Below are 17,138 nucleotides of genomic sequence, written 5' to 3' on the forward strand. Positions count from 1 at the left end.
GACATGGTGTCACATCCGGTGTGGCAGACGTGTTGAGTTGAAGATAGGAGCCAAAATGTGGCAGCTCTGGTGCAGGTGAGTATTTATTGAACAAGAGATGATACGAACAGAAATGGCAGGTGAACATGAAACTGGAAAACCTAAACTGGGCAAAACTAACAAAACAAACCAGAAACGAAGATGCAGAGAGGAACTGGGAATACACAGAGAGACGGAGAGACACAGGAAGACCGAGAATAACACCGACGAACCAGCCACGAGGACGGGTGAACACACACTATAAATACACACACCAGTAATCAGGGGATGGGAAACAGGAGGGAAACACACCTGGGAGACATAACAGCTGACGAGGCAGGGGAAACGTAAACAGAACACACTGACATAAGACAGAGACCTTCAAAGTAAAACAGGAAACACATACACGTAATGACACAGACTCAGAGACGCGGACTAAACACAGAGACCTACTACACAAAGGGGATACACAAGCAGGGACGACACCAAACAGAGGGAACACAACTAAACCCTAGGAAACCCAAAACAACAGTCATAATACAAAAACTATCAAAAGTAAAAGTACACAACCCAAAACAATGGGTCACCGACCCAGGACCATGACACTAAGGCCCGGCCACCAGACGCTCACCTTCGGGAACCCTCCCTGGGCCTGGCTCCAGGGCGGGGCCCCGGTAACCTTATCCCGGGCAGGGTAAACTGTTCCCTCGATGTTTTTCTCATAAGGGTCTTCTGAATCGATCTTTGTCTGGTCCCTCACCCAGGACCAATTTGCCATGGGAGACCCTAACAGAGGGCAAAATCCCCCAGACAACATAGCCCCTGGGATCCCTGGGACACACAAACCCCTCCTCCACGATAAGGTAGCGTTTATTCAGCTGTGTAAAAACTATAACTTTAATCTCAGCCAAACCGATTTACTCAGGAACAAATAAAATACTGAAAAAAGCCAAACAATAACATTTTTAAGTTTTCTAAGTGACTTATATATCATGTTTAACCTGAGTATTGAAAGACGGCGGTGGGTTTGAAAACGATTTGCCGGGAGTCCGGTGTTCTCACCGGCTCTAGTGAGCCTTGAACCCCGGCTAGCTATCGAGCTGATGGGTAACAGACGTCTCCGAAAACGTCGGAGCGCTTTACAAAATATGATGTGTCTTGATAAACTGAGCAGATATTTGAATTTACACAGATGCATTCTCGCCTGAAAATATGTTAAACGTTTATTTTGTGACCCAGAAAGAATAATAAGAGTAATATTAAAACTAACTAGCTGCCGCCATTGTTGGAAACTGAGTAGGGCCGCATGGGCCGCGCTATGATTTCTGGGACACAGCTTCTTCTTCGGGAGTTTAACGGCAGCTGGCATCCTTGTACATGCAGTGCTGCCATCTTCTGTTTCAGTCCGTTATTACACTTTTAAATCCTACTACTTATTCTTTCATCTTTTGGGATCTTGCAAAGCTTCAAACGACACGTCGACTATTAGATTAGTCGGCAACGATTTTGATATTTGATGTAATCGTGACTGGTCGACTAATCGTGGCAGCCCTACTAGCATGTCTCCTGAACTTTTGATTTGGACTGACTAACTTTGAACTTGTATATAAATGTTAAAAAAAAGAAAAAAGAAAGACCCCTGGGCAGGTGAAACTCAGAACCTTCTAGCTGTGAGGTAACAGTGCTAATCATTGCACCATCGTGCTGAGGAAGTTGAGGTAAAACAGCTCCCTCAGCACGGGAAAACAACTGGACCTATCACTAGAAGTTGAATCTTTGGAGTTGCTAAACATGTTGAAATTCCACCCACTGTGGTGGTAGCAGCACATTACACATCCAACCAGGTGTAGTCAAAAAACAAAGAAAACTTCATAATGATTCAAATAGGGATGGCATGACACCACTTTTTAATCATACCGATATCTTAAATTTTGATATCTGCTGATACCGATATGAATGAGATACACTCTATTTTCTAATCAATAAAACAGTTTTTAATATCTTGGTGCCTCTTGTATAGGTTCATACCCAAATTTAAAAACAAAACAAAACACTGAAGCTATTCCGTTGTACTTGTATGCAGGAAATACACTGCACCCAAAATATGGCTCAGTTCAGCAGTACTGATCTTTTCCATTTAAACTTTTAGCACCGTTTAGCTTTCACCAGTATCGAACATCCATCCTGAAAGTGAGCAGCTTTATGCAGGACTAGTATTTAAGTAATATTACACTACTATAATAAAAGTAATTCAAAAATGCAATTTGATGCAAATGTCAAAAAGTCTGTGGGTCTGACAAATAAATGAAGCACAAAATAAGGTTTATATTCAACAACTTAAAAAACAAAAGCAATTGTAGAATCGACCGTTTTATACTTGTTGTTTCTATCACTTTTAACCTGAGATTGATATTTGTAATTTCTATACAAAACTTAACACAAATATGAAAAGTGTTTTCATAGTTTTTGAACCACAAAACTGTTTAGTCTGCAACACTGCTTTTTACAAAGTAAAGCTTGAGTCTATCCATTGTACAGTCAGATGATGGACAGACGTCCGAGCCCCAGATATCAGCTGTTAAGCTTAAAGTGGGAATACTTTACAAACACTCAGAGATGAACTTACACACTTGCTTGTAATTCTGTGGGATAGCTTGCTCTGAGATTAAATGCCAGTTTGGCAGCACGCAGCGAGACTCTGATACAATACTGTATCTGGGTTTCAGTCCATCACTAGATTCAAATATTGTAAAATCATGCCCATCTCTGGAGCTCGTAAACAAATTTTCATGATATCATGTTAAGACACTAAGAATGGTCATTAACATTTACCAGGTCTATGCTTTCACATGTTTTTTGTTCTATTATATATTTCTATGATTTTCTAATTAATATTATTCAATGATAACAAATCAAATGCAGTTTGATAAGGCAAAAATCACCACTACTCTGGTCAACAATAAGCTTGGTTGATTGAAGGAAAATATAGATTATAGAATATAGAATCTTTTTGTAGTATCAGTATTTTGACATTTCTGGTAACATTGCGTTCTTAAATATCATTTAACATTTTCAGTAAAACAGCCATATTTTCCTCACCGTTTGTGTCGAGCTCATTGTTTCCTCTGTAGTGACTCAGCTTAGTCCAGATGGCTGGAAATCTTCCTCTGCTCCTCATTCAGAGTCTTCTCCTCCTGCTGATCAGCTGGGACACAAAACAGATCTTTGTTAGGCTCCACACTGCAAGATTGACTTGTTCCAGCAGCTGCAGGATGGTTTCTACAGGCTGAAGAACAGCAGTCACTGCAGGAAACAACATCTGCACATTGACTTTCTATTAGTGTCACGGCCTGAGGGATCGGCGAGACGCTGATCGACCTCTTCTGTCTTTCTTTCTCTCTCGTGCTCTCTCTCTCTCTCTCCTCCTCTCTGTTGCCAGGGCGGAACTCATTGCGGGTTCACGCCCTCGGCCCATGCCCACGGAGATCAACACACCTGACGCCCATCAAGGTGAACAGCATTTAAGCCAGGAGAGGACTGCTGGTCTTTGCTGGATCGTTGTCTGCCACGCGTTAGTGAAAGTCGAACTTCAGCGCAAGATAAGTCAAGTGTTTTCTGTGAATATCGTTCTCATTCCTGTCTCCTATCTACAGACCCCCTGGACCCCTCTCGTGTGAATCTGTGTCAAGTGTGAAAGAAGAGGACAGCCGTCGGTATGTGGAGAGTTGGAGAACGAGTTTTTCCCCCCCTTGGATTTCCCTGGAGCCGGTCCCTCACATTTCTGTAAATAGCACTACCCCGCACTCTCTGTATATACACCTTGGTGACCTCTGTAAATAAATCCTTGTCTTCAGCTGATTCAGGAGTCCCGCGTTTGAGTCCCCTGCATTGAACCCTAACAATTAGAGGAACAAACAGGGCTGGACTGGGACAAAAAAAATTGGACCGGGCATTTTGAGTTGTGACCGGCCCACCAGGCATAATAGGAAAAGCCATAAAGCCTGTAAATGAAGACAAAAACTGTTGTGAGAGTGAATTTGTGATTTCATCAGCCACGCATGGGTAAAACAAATCCATCCATTCACCTTCAGTGATGTGTCGGTCGCGAACGAAACGGCTCTTATTGGGAGCCGTGTTTTTTCTTTTTCTTTTTTTTCCTTTCTCGCACTTTTTTTTCCCACTTTACTCCACACGTAAGCCTTAGTGATGGGATTTCCAGCTCTTTTTAGAGAACCAGCTCTTTCGGCTCAGCTCACTAAAAAGAGCCGGCTCTTGTTTTGTTGCTTTAATTTACTTTTAACAACAATATACAATTATGCACAAAAGAAATTACTAATGTAAAAAAACTTGTTTTATTTATATATGTTTATATATAAATATATGCTGTGGCCCCTAGAGACAAAGCTCGTACAAACTCAAAAACACATTTCTAGCGTTAACTGAACTTCCGAAACAGAGCTACCAAGATCACTTAAATTACACAATTTAAAGCATAAAAAAAAGTTCATTTACCTGTTACTACCACACACCAAATCCGGTCGTTGGTACTTCCTGGCCTGTGTAGCCACTAGGTAACAAAAGCTCAACACTGCCCCTAGCATCCTGGAGCACTTCTGTTGTGTTTTGTACGTGCTTCTGAGTTTTTACGTGTTCTGGAGTTTCGATGTGCTTCGGGCAACAAGCTTCAAATGATGATTTATACATATGCAAAAAATAATGCCCGTGACCTCAACACACATTTTGGAACAAATTCCAACCCTAATCATCAGAATCACAATACTTTATTAATCCCGAAGGAAATTATGGGTTACAGCAGGCAGCACGCTAATGGCGCATGCGCACTTACAAAGGAACCTTCTGACCAAAATTTACAGGATAGGATAGGAAAAAACAAAAAAAAATACATAACATAAGGTGAGAGGAGGAGGAAAAAAGCTCCACTCAGACTGAGCTCCTAATGGGAGAACAGTTTGAGAACAGAAAAAACCCCACCCCAGCACAAAAAGCACATGACTGTCAATACACCATAGAAACAGAAGACAAGCAACAGGGGTGGGTAAGGGTAAGAGAGAGCCGGTGTTGACAGCACATCCGGTCCTGCAGCATGTCTGCGCTGGTCCAGTCGACCCGCCATCTGCACTGGGAGGGAACAAGCATCGAAGGCGTTTGGAAAGGGAGGGGGGATGAGTGTGTATCAGTGTACGTGTGTGTCTGTGTCCTGAGTTTAGCTGATAGAGTGTCCTTGGCCCTGCCAGGCCAAGTAAACAGGCTTACAGCCAACCCAGGTGGCCTTGATAGGATAGGAAGAAACAGTCTATGCACAGTCCGTTATCAGGGTGTTTTGTTCGGCTCCAGCCTTGAGATCACAGCTGGCGCCGAAGTGGTAGCCGCATGAAGTGATGGCGGTTTTCACTTTAGTGCAAACAACTCGTGTGAATTTCAAAGATGTTCTAGCATTCCCGTTGGACAGCTGTTAGCCTCTCCACGATGTCATCCATCCATACCGAGATGTTATCCAGTGTGCTCATAGAGCATGAGTGTTCACGACAGTCGTGAGCCTCTCTGAGATGTTGTCAGATGTTGTCGGTCTCAGTACTCACAGCAGCCACAAGCTTCTCCAAGATGTCATCCGTACTGCGTAGAATGAACCCATTCTGAGAAGCCACAGCTCGCTCCATTGTTCCAATCAACATAGTGGGCAGCCTTGTGGGGATTTGAACAGCCGTTTCCGCTTTCTTTATTCTTTGATAAGCCAGGGCTAAGCCAGTGCCGATCAGCAAGAACCCTGTAATCATGGTTCCGAAAAGGTGTCTTCAATGTCTTACAGTCAGGCTCACCCGAGCCCAGGCTTCTCATTGAGAAGAGGGTGTCAATTGCATTCAGGGGCCAGTTGATCAAATCCATAATTTGTCTTTTAGGTTTTAGAGAACAGACTGTGAGAGAGTGTTCCAGGGAAAAAGTGAGAAAATACACGAGACTAGACAAGGACACAAGACGCTAAGCAGGGAAGATAAGGGAAGGGGGAGGAGAAAAGTGTGACTGCCTTCACCAAGAGAAAAAAAATGAATAAAATTTGGAAGCTTTCACTTAAATAAATGAGGGGAAAGTCATACCTTAATGTTCGGTGGTGACAACAACATAAAATCTGCTTCTGTTAAATCAATATTAAAAACAGATTAAAACAAACAAACAAACAAAAAAAAGCTTAAATCTTATGGATGTATCTAAAATTTTATTGTGATAATGAGGAAACATGACTACCAACACACAGTATTCCCCTGCAGGTTTATATTCAGCTTTCTTGGAATGCCATGTCTCCTCATTATCTAACCTGTCAGTTTAAAGGGACTCAACTCTGCCTGTGTCAGCATTTCTTTCAGCTCTTCTTTCACAAATTCCTCCATCAGTGAATCAGCTCTCACACACATAAAGTTTCACAGGTTAGAGAAAATGATCCAAATACTGTCATAAAACAACACTGACATGAAGGGCTCATCAATCAGGTACATGAATGAAATTCAACATATAGATAATATAGGAAGAAAACCCAGTTAGATACTTTTCACCTTAAGGTTGTTCAGTGTTTAAACAGCTGGAGCTGAAACATGAACTAAATGTTAAATAAAACTAAAATAAGTACAAAACACTGTGAACATCCTTTGATTCATTAGAACTACGACTGACCGTCACTTACAAATGAAACAGATGATGAAAGCTTATTTTTTCTTATAGTCTATATGTGAATGAAGTTTGATTAATGGTCATCATCATAAAGTTCACAGAGCTCTGAGAGATGCACGGATTGTTTCCATGGCAACCAAAGGTGACGTCACTTCCAAAGGTTCCAAAAGTGAAAAGCAGAATAAACACCAACTATTTAATGCACCACACATCACAGCTAGCCACATCCAACTTTTTCATCCAGACTAAAAAAGTACACACAGATAAAAAACTAAATACAACAACAAAAACAACATGACAGAAATATTAAATGAAGGAAGAAACATTGAAAAATATTACAAAATTAGCTACATTTACAATTCATAATGTCAGGATATCACACATACTTACTAGTGTCTTAAAGAAATATCCACACGCCACAACCAAGAGGGGGGTCGTACCCCGTACATATGGATTATATTATGCTGTGTAGAGATAGTCTCGATATGCTAGAGAACTTTAATATTTAATGTGCTAAACGAGGCCTGGTAAGTCTGACATGCAGCTCTATGGTTTGTTGCACCTTCTTTGAGGATTGCATGGTCTGAATTTGGGGAAAGTGGCAGCCGTCATTTCTTGTGAATAATTTCTCACTGTAAGTAACTAATGTGTATTTATATAGTGCTTTTGTTTTTCTGCCACTGTAAATAAGAATGCGCTCTTTCCTTGATTAGATAAAAGTTACTCTGACTCACTGCTCCACCTTGTGGCTGAAATTGCTATTACATAGAAGTGCAGCTAAGCCCCAGGTCCAACTTCTACTTTTTTAAAAAATTTGTTCATCTTTTGATAATTAAACTCTAATTACTTATGTCTGTAGTTGTAGATGGTTGGTGGTTATTAAACACAAGAAGTACTGCACTGACTTGAACATCCTGTCAGTCTTTTAAATATAAGATTACATTTTGCTGCTCTATAAGTTGTAATATAAAGTTGCAGAAATCTCTGTTATATTCAAGGATTACTAACAAATATATTTCCCCGGTGAACAAAAAGATTAAAATGTAACTGGGATAACACTTTAGAGTACTAAGATTCCTCACATCATGTTCACCAGGGAGGACAAAGGATAACTGTTTGCTGAGCTGAGCACTATATGCAGTCCGCCTTTGTTTTTGCGTCTTCGTTCACTTTGAAATAGTTCCACACAGCTCACTTGTTTCGCCTTCTCCCAGCTCCGAGCTGCAGCCGGGGCCTGGGGGCGGGCACTCGGCGCCTGTGATTGACCCCTTACATGCCACTCAAACATAGACAGGTCTCAGACCGTGGTATCAGTCCCCAGTATCGGGGGACTTTTAACGAGTACTTTAGAAAATGTGGTATCGAGGCCGATACCAGATACCAGTATCGATATCGGTGCATCCCTAGTGGTGACGTCAACAAAAAACACATTTCCTGTTTGTATACATTTTTTTTACAAATAAGATATTATGGGAGAAGGAGGGAGGAGTGTGCATAACACAGGATGAATGGACTCAAATATGGAAAGAACAATGGAAATGCACTACCTCACAAAGATGGAGGGAATTTGGATGGAAAATTTTGATTAGGTTCTTTATCACCACTTACCAAAAGATTTATTATGATGGGAATCCCCTGTATGCTGGAGAAAATATGGACACAGATGACTACACCTCTGATATTTGCAGGCAGAATTTTAAAGCTTGGGTGAAATGGGGTCAGTGCAGTTCTTAAGCATGCATGCAAATGTTCATTAGTCAGCTGTGAGCGAGTCTTTCCCATTCATCTTTAAATGCCAGATTTTCACTTCAGGAAGCACACAGCCCCACTCCACTGTTGGCCAATGCCCTCAACGACTTTTACTGCCGGTTTGATGAGACATCAAGCAGCTTTCACAACTCAATAGAGAATTCCCCAACAATAGAGACACTTTGGTCACTCATGGTAAATGGACTGATTCTTATATAGCGCTTTTCTACTCTCCCGGAGTATCAAAGCAACACGCCACATTCACCCAGTCACACCCATTCTCACAAGCAATATCTCTATACTGGGTGCTTTCTAACTACACTCACACACATTCATACTCCGATGGATGCATCGGAGAGCAACTTGGGGTTAGTATCTTGCCCAAGGATACTTGGCATGCAGACTGGAGGAGCCGGGGATCGAACCTCCAACCTTCCGATCAGTAGGTGACCTGCTCTACTTCCTGAGTTACAGCCACCCCATCCCCCCACAAAAGAGCAATTAATGCTATGAAAGACTTCACCCACAGGAGCAACCTCCTCACTTCACACCTATGAGGATTTCACACCACCTTCTCCCACTACAACCCTTCATATTCATGAAGCAGATGTGAGGAAGCAGTTTAACCCTTTAGAAATACTAAAGAACAAATTCAATTCAATTCAATTGTATCTATATAGCGCCAAATCACAAGAAAAGTAGCCTCAAGGCGCTTTATATTGTACAGTAGATACAGAGAAAAACCCAACAATCATATGACCCCCTACGAGCAAGCACTTTGGCGACAGTTCGAAGGAAAAACTCCCTTTTAACAGGAAGAAACCTCCGGCAGAACCAGGCTCAGGGAGGGGCGGGGCCATCTGCTGCGACCGGTTGGGGTGAGAGAAGGAAAACAGAATAAAGACATGATTTGGAAGAGAGACAGAGATTAATAACAGATATGATTCGATGCAGAGAGGTCTGTTAACACATAGTGAGTGAGAAAGGTGACTGGAAAGGAAAAACTCCTCGTGTGTCATAGTGGTCTGATCAGACAATATATTTACCCTTCTGTGCCATTTCATGTTTAGGTCAGTTATGTTTGTTTAGGTCAGTTATATTTCTTTGTGCAGTCATTTGGTTTGTTAAGTTTGCAGTTCTTTACCTGAGTTCAGTTTTGTTTCTTTGACATTTTTTATGAGCTTAACAATAATTACTTTTATAAATATAATATTTGGTTTAAATGAATGAAAACTTTGTTTTTCTAATAATTCTTGTGACTCCTTCTGCTTTTTCAACTTGGTTCATCACACAGCCCTAAATATTTGTTTAATGTCCTGGTCAAATATTACTCCAAGGTGTTACTGGAGGCCAAGGTAATGCCATCCAGAGCAAGTATCTGGTTAGATACCATATTTCTAGGTATTTTAGGGCCAAGTATAATCAGCAGCATAAAGTTAGTTGTCACCCAGGTCTTTATATCAAGCTTTGCTGTGTTCAAGCTATTAATTACTGCGCGCAGGAGAGCCAAAACACACATCAAACATTAAAGTTCAGTTATGCCAGCTTAACTTAACCTTGGGATGCCTCAGCTTCTCTTTTATATCCCCCACACTCAACTCTCTGCATCAGGAAGCTCCTGCCACTGGTCACCCTGGGAGTTTCGTCCTTCTACACCCTAACAGTTAGCAGATAATGTAGTGAAGCATCGCCAAGCAGTTTTCACAAGGTCATGCTGACACAAAATTTGACTCTGACTTTAAACACTGGTCACTTCAGGTGTTGCTCTGATATACAGGAAATGACATCACGGCTCAAACTCTTTGTCAGTAAACCATTTCTTTATTTAACATATAAAATTTTGGTTTAATTGTTGCAGGATTTCATTACACAAACAAGCTGAAAAAAACCCTGCAGAACACATGGATCAATGCATTCAATAAAAATATTACAGGAAACAGATTTCTTAATCAAACTGCTGGAACAAAGTGAACCACTCAACACAAACACTACAGTAGAACAGTTTAGAAAGCTTAAAATGTAACAAGAGGCACATTTTCATTCAGAGCTGCCTCATCAGATCTTTACAGAAGATTCCACCTGAACTCTGTGGAGCCTGATCTCAAGGGTTTAAGTCTGACCCTGAAACCAGAAGAGGATCTTTCTGTCTCTGCAGATTCACTGTGATCCAGAGATGGCAATGATTTCAGTCCTGCATCACGCTGATGTTTGCACAGAGAAGATAATTTAGTAAATGTTTTTGAACATTGGTAACAGTAAACTTCATAATCATTATGCAAATTTTTACTCTGCGAATGGTACTCATGGCCATTGACCAGTGGTTGTTGATCAATGCTCATAAGAATTTGCATATTAATGATGAAGAAATTGACCTCACAGCCCATTGTTCATTCATTGGGCCGGTTTCAGTCGTTATCCAAATGTACTGTTTACAAGATTAACGTAAAAGCAGGAATCAAGACGTAACAGTTTATTTGTAACATGGAATCGTTTCTGAGTGGAGTATGAACTGAGATTACTCAAACTCTTTCACAGATGAAGTTCTCTTTCATGTGTCTGCGTTCATGCTTAGTATGATCACATGATTGTGAAAAGGTTTTGTCACAGTGTCTGCACTTGTATGTTTCTCTCATGTGTGGACTCGTTTATGCTTTTCAAGCTGACGTGCACTGATGAAGGATGACCCACACTGATCGCAGACATGCTTTTTTTAACGCCACTGTGAAGGAGTTCATATTGTTTGAAGTCCTTTGAAGTGGTGAAGCCTCTCCCGCATTCTTTACAGTAGTTCATTTTGTCTCCAGTGTGTCTACGTTGATGTATTTTCAGAGTCCTTCAATGACTTAAAGTTTTTCCACAAAGGTCACAACAAAAGTCTTTCCCACAGCGATGACAGGGTTGAGAACTTGATCCATCTGTGTCGCTCTGCTTCTAAACAAAAACACAAAGACAGTGTAAGTCAGTCCTTCAACATTTTTATCCTGAACGTCACCTGGAATAAAGAGCATCTCTGCCAAAGTCCAATTACATTTTACTGTTTACATTATCACACTCAGCTCAATTTAATGTGCTATAAAAACGATAAGAGTAAAAACATTAAAGTAATACTAGTTTAATGCTACAATAACAGTAACACAATTCTCAAACAGTATCCCTAAAAACCTGTGATTAGAGTCTGAATAATCATTCAGAGGTGCCAGTAGAATTGCTAACATGCTAACACACTTTGATGAGCAGAGTTGTTTCAAACAGTCGGGCTGACAAGATAAAAATATAAATACATACCTCACAGTAACTGCACTTGTAGAGTCTTTCTGGTGTGGATCTGTTGGTGTGTTTTCAGGTAACATGGAGATTTAAAAGTCTTCTCACACAGGTCACATTTATAAGGTCGTTCCTCAGTGTGGGTAAACATGTGACGTCGTAACTCTGTGTTTGTAGTAAACTGTTTACCACACTGATCACAGCTGTACACATCATGTCTGGTGTGAATGCGTAGGTGTGTATTTCGGCTCCCTATCCGGCTGAAAGTTTTTCCACAGACGTCACAGCTGTACGCCTTAATTCCAGAGTGGGTAACTAGATGACTCTGTAAGCTGTTACTGTGAGTAAAAGCTCTGCCACACTGATCACAGGTGTACGCTTTAACTCCACTGTGGAGGAGTTGATGTGATTTTAAGTTTGAAATGTGCGTAAAAGACTTTCCACACTTGTCACAGATGAATGGTCTCTCTCCACTGTGGATGAGTTGGTGTGTTTTTAAGCTTCCAGACGTGGTAAAAGACTTTCCACAGTCTCCACAGCTGAACGGTCTCTCTCCACTGTGGATGAGTTGGTGTGTCTTTAAGCTTCCAGACGTGGTAAAAGACTTTCCACAGTCTCCACAGCTGAACGGTCTCTCTCCAGTGTGGATGAGTTTGTGTGTTTTTAAGCTTTCAGACTCGGTAAAAGACTTTCCACAGTCTCCACAGCTGAACGGTCTCTCTCCAGTGTGGATTAGTTGGTGTGTTTTTAAGCTTCGAGAGTGGGTAAAAGACTTTCCACACTCGTCACAGCTGAACAGTCTCTCTCCAGTGTGGATTAGTTGGTGTGTTTTTAAGTTTCCAGACCTGGTAAAAAACCTTCCACAGTCTCCACAGCTGAACGGTCTCTCTCCAGTGTGGATTAGTTGGTGTGTTTTTAAGCTTCGAGAGTGGGTAAAAGACTTTCCACAGTCGTCACAGCTGAACGGTCTCTCTCCAGTGTGGATTAGTTGGTGTGTTTTTAAGTTTCCAGACGTGGTAAAAGACTTTCCACAGTCTCCACAGCTGAATGGTCTCTCTCCGGTGTGGATGACCTGATGCATTTTTAGGGAAGCTTTCACAGTAAAATCTTTCCCAAACTCGTCACGGTTGTATTTTTTTCTTCCACTTCTTTCTTCAACAAAATTGTCGGCCTCCTGAGAGCGCTGACTTCTCGATCCACGTTGGTCCTGCAGTGACAGAGATACAAACAGAGGCAGTGATTTGTGGGAAATACATTATTCTAACCGGCCTTTTATTAGTGGTATTTTGTGAGCTTTTATTAAATAAGTATTTATACTTATTTTCATACACACATTGCAAATGTGCTCATGAGAGTTGGCATTCAGTCTTTTGAGGGTCAATGCTTGCTTGCTTACATGCTTACAGACACAGATAAATATTAGACTTGTTTCTAGGGCAAAGATTAGAGACATTTGGCTGTGCCTGTACGCCTGCTCAGTGAGATTAGCACAGAATGTACTCTGGATGTTTCAGAGACGTGTACGAGGAGAAAAAACAGCAGGAAACACAGAGTGTGAGACGGTGAGGACGGTTTTTAAGTGTTATAGAAGTCAAGTAACTGATGCATATTATGATATCTGCTTACGTATTGTGAGGCTGGACTTTAATATACAAAAGTAGTCTGATGTGTGCTTCCTAGTTGAGATCTCTGTAAGTGAGTGACGCTGCAGACCTCTCCCACGTACATGTAATCAATAAATCATTGTTTGACTGAACTTCTCTGGAGTGTTGGTTGTTTTTTCTCGAACTCAAATAAAAGGATCGGGACAGTGTGAAATGCAGTCGTGAAACAAACTGAACCTTCAAACTCCCTCCAGTAACACTAGTTTTAAACCCGAGGCTGGTAGTGATGTGAAGTTCATGAACAAGTTTGCTCTAAGAGTCGATTCTTTGTAGTGAAGGAGAAAAACTGGCTTCTGTCACAAGAAGTTAAATAACCTCCCCTACCCCACCCATTATATATATATATATATATATATATATATATATGTATATGTATATATATATATATATATATATATATATATATATATATATATATATATATACACAGATAGATAGATAGATAGATAGATTTAAAACCTACTGCTTATTCCTGCGTCTTTTGGGATCTTAAAAAGCTTCAAACGACGGGTCGACAATTAAATTAGTCGTTGACGACTTTGATTGTTGACGTAATCGTGACTAGTTGCCTAATCGTGGCAGCCCTAATATATACATCAATTTTTTTCAATACACGTGTCAATATTTATGTCTCCAGATTGTTTGTATAGTGAGCCATTAAGACTGTACTCTTGGTACAGTTTTTATTTTTGCTGCTTTTGTCTTACACTGTCAAACAAACACAGATTTGCAGCGTTTGTATGTGTGTGCAAAAGCAAATGTGCCAGGCCTCAAAGACAATGGGTGGTTTGCACAACAAAAGCAGGATGTGAATCGAGCATATGACCTGTACAAATCTCAGCAGGGGTGATTAACACCTCAGGACTTGCACCAGAAAATAAAAAAGTCAGTAATTCTAGTAGGTGTTGGTTTCAAGGGATTTCTGCAAATGTGCGCAGGGTTAGTAAATCTAGTGTTGAAGTTAGCTCGGTGCTTACCTTTAGATGAGCCCACAAACCGAGAGAAACTCCGTGATGAAGCTGGAACTCTTTCCTTTTTTTTTTATGGCCCCCCACCCCCTAGTGGGGGTGGGGGGCCATAGTTTGGTCCCACCTTCACTGTTGTGATTGGTGTGGGGGTAGGGACAGGCTTAGGGCGTCGGGGGGTTCCCCAGGAGCATCTTCCTTGGGGGGCTCAACCCGGGGTAGCGGTCATGGCCAATTAGGGGCTCTGTTGGCTCTTAGGTGACGGTTTCCTCGTGGCTGCGTGCAGCGGGGCTAGGGGAGGGTCTGTGCTGACGGACGTGGGTTACGGACCTGGTAGCCTGGCTGCCCCTGGGTGGGTCCGGGATGGGCGTGAGGTTCTGGGGGCGCTCCGTCTCTGGGCTGGGGCCCTGGCCGGGCCTCAGGGGCTTGGGTCCTGGTTGGTGTGTTGCCGAGGTTGTGGGCGGGTGGGTGTATGGGGGCCCGGCCCTGGCGCGGGGTGCCGCCGGTGCATCGAGCCACCTGGGGGGCTCTTCAACTGGTGGGGGAGGTTGTCACATCTTGCAGGAGCTTTCCTCTCTTCAGGAACTCTCTCTGCAGGAGGGGGAGATACAGGAGTGGTGGAGGAAGATCTCTGCCTGGGCGTCTATTGTCTTGTGTAGTCTGGAAGATGAGTGGATGATGGGGGGGGTGCAGTTTTCTCTGTGGTGGGGTCAGGTGAATTGTCCCGGGCTCTGTGGGGCCGGGGGGCGCTGCTGCACTGGGCCCCGGTCCGGATGGGCCTGGGCCCCCTTTCCCTGGCGGGTTGCACAGCATGGGGGTGCCTACTGGGGTCAGCGGGGGAGCTGGCCCCAGGGAGGGGTCACTTGCCCCTCCCTTCCTTCCCTCCCCATCTCCAGCGGCCTCCCTCTTCCCGCTCCACCACAATCACCCACACATGCAGGGCCTTGGGGTAGGGGTGTGTCACCAGGGTGCAGAGGAGACATCCCCCCCTCTGTCCCCTTCTGGCTGCCTCTGCCTCAATTTTATCCCACAACTTAGACATTCACATTACTCACACTCTCATTACACATACATATAGGATCTTGGAGGTGGGCACGCTACACGGATTCCAAACTACCATCAGGGTGTACACCTCACCCCTGGCGTCGTTGCCCACCTCTCAATTTTAAATACATGTAGACATTGAGGGCTAGCAGGAGGGGCTATATGCTTACCTGCTGCTCTGGCAGGTGGCCCCATGCCCTCCTGGGTTTTAAATACACCTTAGAACACACATACATCAACAGTACATATGAGCGGGTGGAGGGAGGTTTGGAGTCTTCCTACACCCCCGTTCTCTGCGGCCTGCTGGAGCAGGGGGGCTAGGAGGAGGAGTTGGCCGTCCGACTGGGGTCTGGTGTATGGGGCCTCCCTGCTGCTGCGGAGTCGGGGCGGTCTGCTTCTCCCCACCGCAGGGAAAAGGGTTACACCACCTGAGTCTGGGTGCAGTTTCCCCCTCCAGGGGCAAGGGTACCTAGACTCGGGGCTTAGAGTACGCTTGGGGAGTGTGATTGTGTGTACAGCGTCTCTCTATGTCTGTCTCCACGTTGGGTGAGTGTTGAGCAATTGTATATGAGAGCATGAGGGTGGGAATAGATGTTTGTATCTGTGTGTGCCTGTTTGTCTGTGTCTATATGTCAGGTTGGGTATCAGACGCCACCTCTCTGGGGACATCTCAGGACCTCCAAGGTTTGGAGGCCCATCTCCCCCCACCACTTCCCCTGCCGGTGGCGGACGCCCTCAGACATCGGTGCGTTGGTGGTTCTCTGTCTCCGGGGGTGGGCGCCCAGGTACCCACCGGCTCACTCCTTGGCGGCTGCTTATTGGGGCCTGGAGCCTGGGGCTCGCTCGGGCCACTTTGGGGATGGGGTGCCCTCGGCCTCACGGCCCGGGGCTCGGCCACTCAGGCACAGCTGGCTGCCGGCGGAGCTCACGGGCACGTCACTGCAACCCCCCCTGGCTTCTGCTCCGCGGCTGCTGAGTGACCCCTCATCTGGGACTCTCCTCAGCTCTTTCTGGGATAGTGGCGCAGCTGCCCCTCTGTTGGTCTTCCTTGGTCTCTTGTGTTCTGGGGGCCTCTGGATGTCTGGAGTCTTGATCTCCTCCATACCTGCTTCATGCCCTGGAGGTCGGGGCAGTGGCCCCCCACACCCTCTAGCAGATCATTACATGAAGGAACCTTTTAAAACAAGCGCGTTCATGCTCACAGGTGTACACACGGGTGATCACACACACAAATTACACCCTTTTTGGCTCCTACCTCAAAGCACACTGTGCGCTGTCGATCTCACGTGCTGCACAATAATGTTTAATATTTAGTATTTACTGTAAAAAAAAAAAAAATAATAATAATGTTTAACATTTAATATTTACTGCCATATTCCCATATATCATTGTGATGTTGTTTATTCTATTACCCTTGTTTTCTTCTGCTTGTTTTCTTTTTTCTTTCTCAACAGGTGATCCAGGTGATCGATATATGTATTTTTTTTGTCTGCTTACTCTGTTGGTTTTTGTTTTTTGCCCTTTTTCCCCGTCCCTCTTCTCAGCTGTTTTCCTTTCCCTCTTTCTTTCTCCCCTTTCTTTCCCCCAGTAAAGTCTGTCCCGCATTCAGCAAATGAAAAATAAAATAAACAATAAAAGGTGAATCAAATAGACCATTACGGCAAGGCTGGGATGGTCCGTTTGGTAAAGTAAATCCGTTGGGCATCTTTCTTTGCCTTTAGACAATAATTCTGATGGCAAAAGAGCCAAACGG

At 43.4% G+C, this 17,138-nt stretch overlaps 1 protein-coding gene across 1 annotated transcript; it reads right to left on the reverse strand.

The window, feature by feature from the left end:
• Positions 1 to 11,163: 11,163 nt before the first annotated feature.
• On the reverse strand, positions 11,164 to 14,403 carry LOC135932455 (gastrula zinc finger protein XlCGF8.2DB-like). The gene is made up of 3 exons (XM_065469944.1): positions 14,354 to 14,403; positions 11,734 to 12,919; positions 11,164 to 11,376 (listed from the first exon to the last, which is right to left on the reverse strand). The coding sequence occupies exon 2, from the start codon at positions 12,791 to 12,793 to the stop codon at positions 11,735 to 11,737; it is 1,059 nt and encodes a 352-aa protein (XP_065326016.1). The 5' UTR covers positions 12,794 to 12,919; positions 14,354 to 14,403; the 3' UTR covers positions 11,164 to 11,376; position 11,734.
• Positions 14,404 to 17,138: the final 2,735 nt, after the last annotated feature.

The sequence above is a fragment of the Pelmatolapia mariae genome, linkage group LG3_W (genome assembly GCF_036321145.2).
Source record: "Pelmatolapia mariae isolate MD_Pm_ZW linkage group LG3_W, Pm_UMD_F_2, whole genome shotgun sequence".
In the NCBI taxonomy this organism is placed as follows: Eukaryota; Metazoa; Chordata; class Actinopteri; order Cichliformes; family Cichlidae; genus Pelmatolapia; species Pelmatolapia mariae.

Coding starts and splice junctions, on each gene's coding strand:
- LOC135932455 (XM_065469944.1), bottom strand. CDS start 12,793: ATGCATCAGGTCATCCACACCGGAGAGAGACCATTCAGCTGTGGAGAC.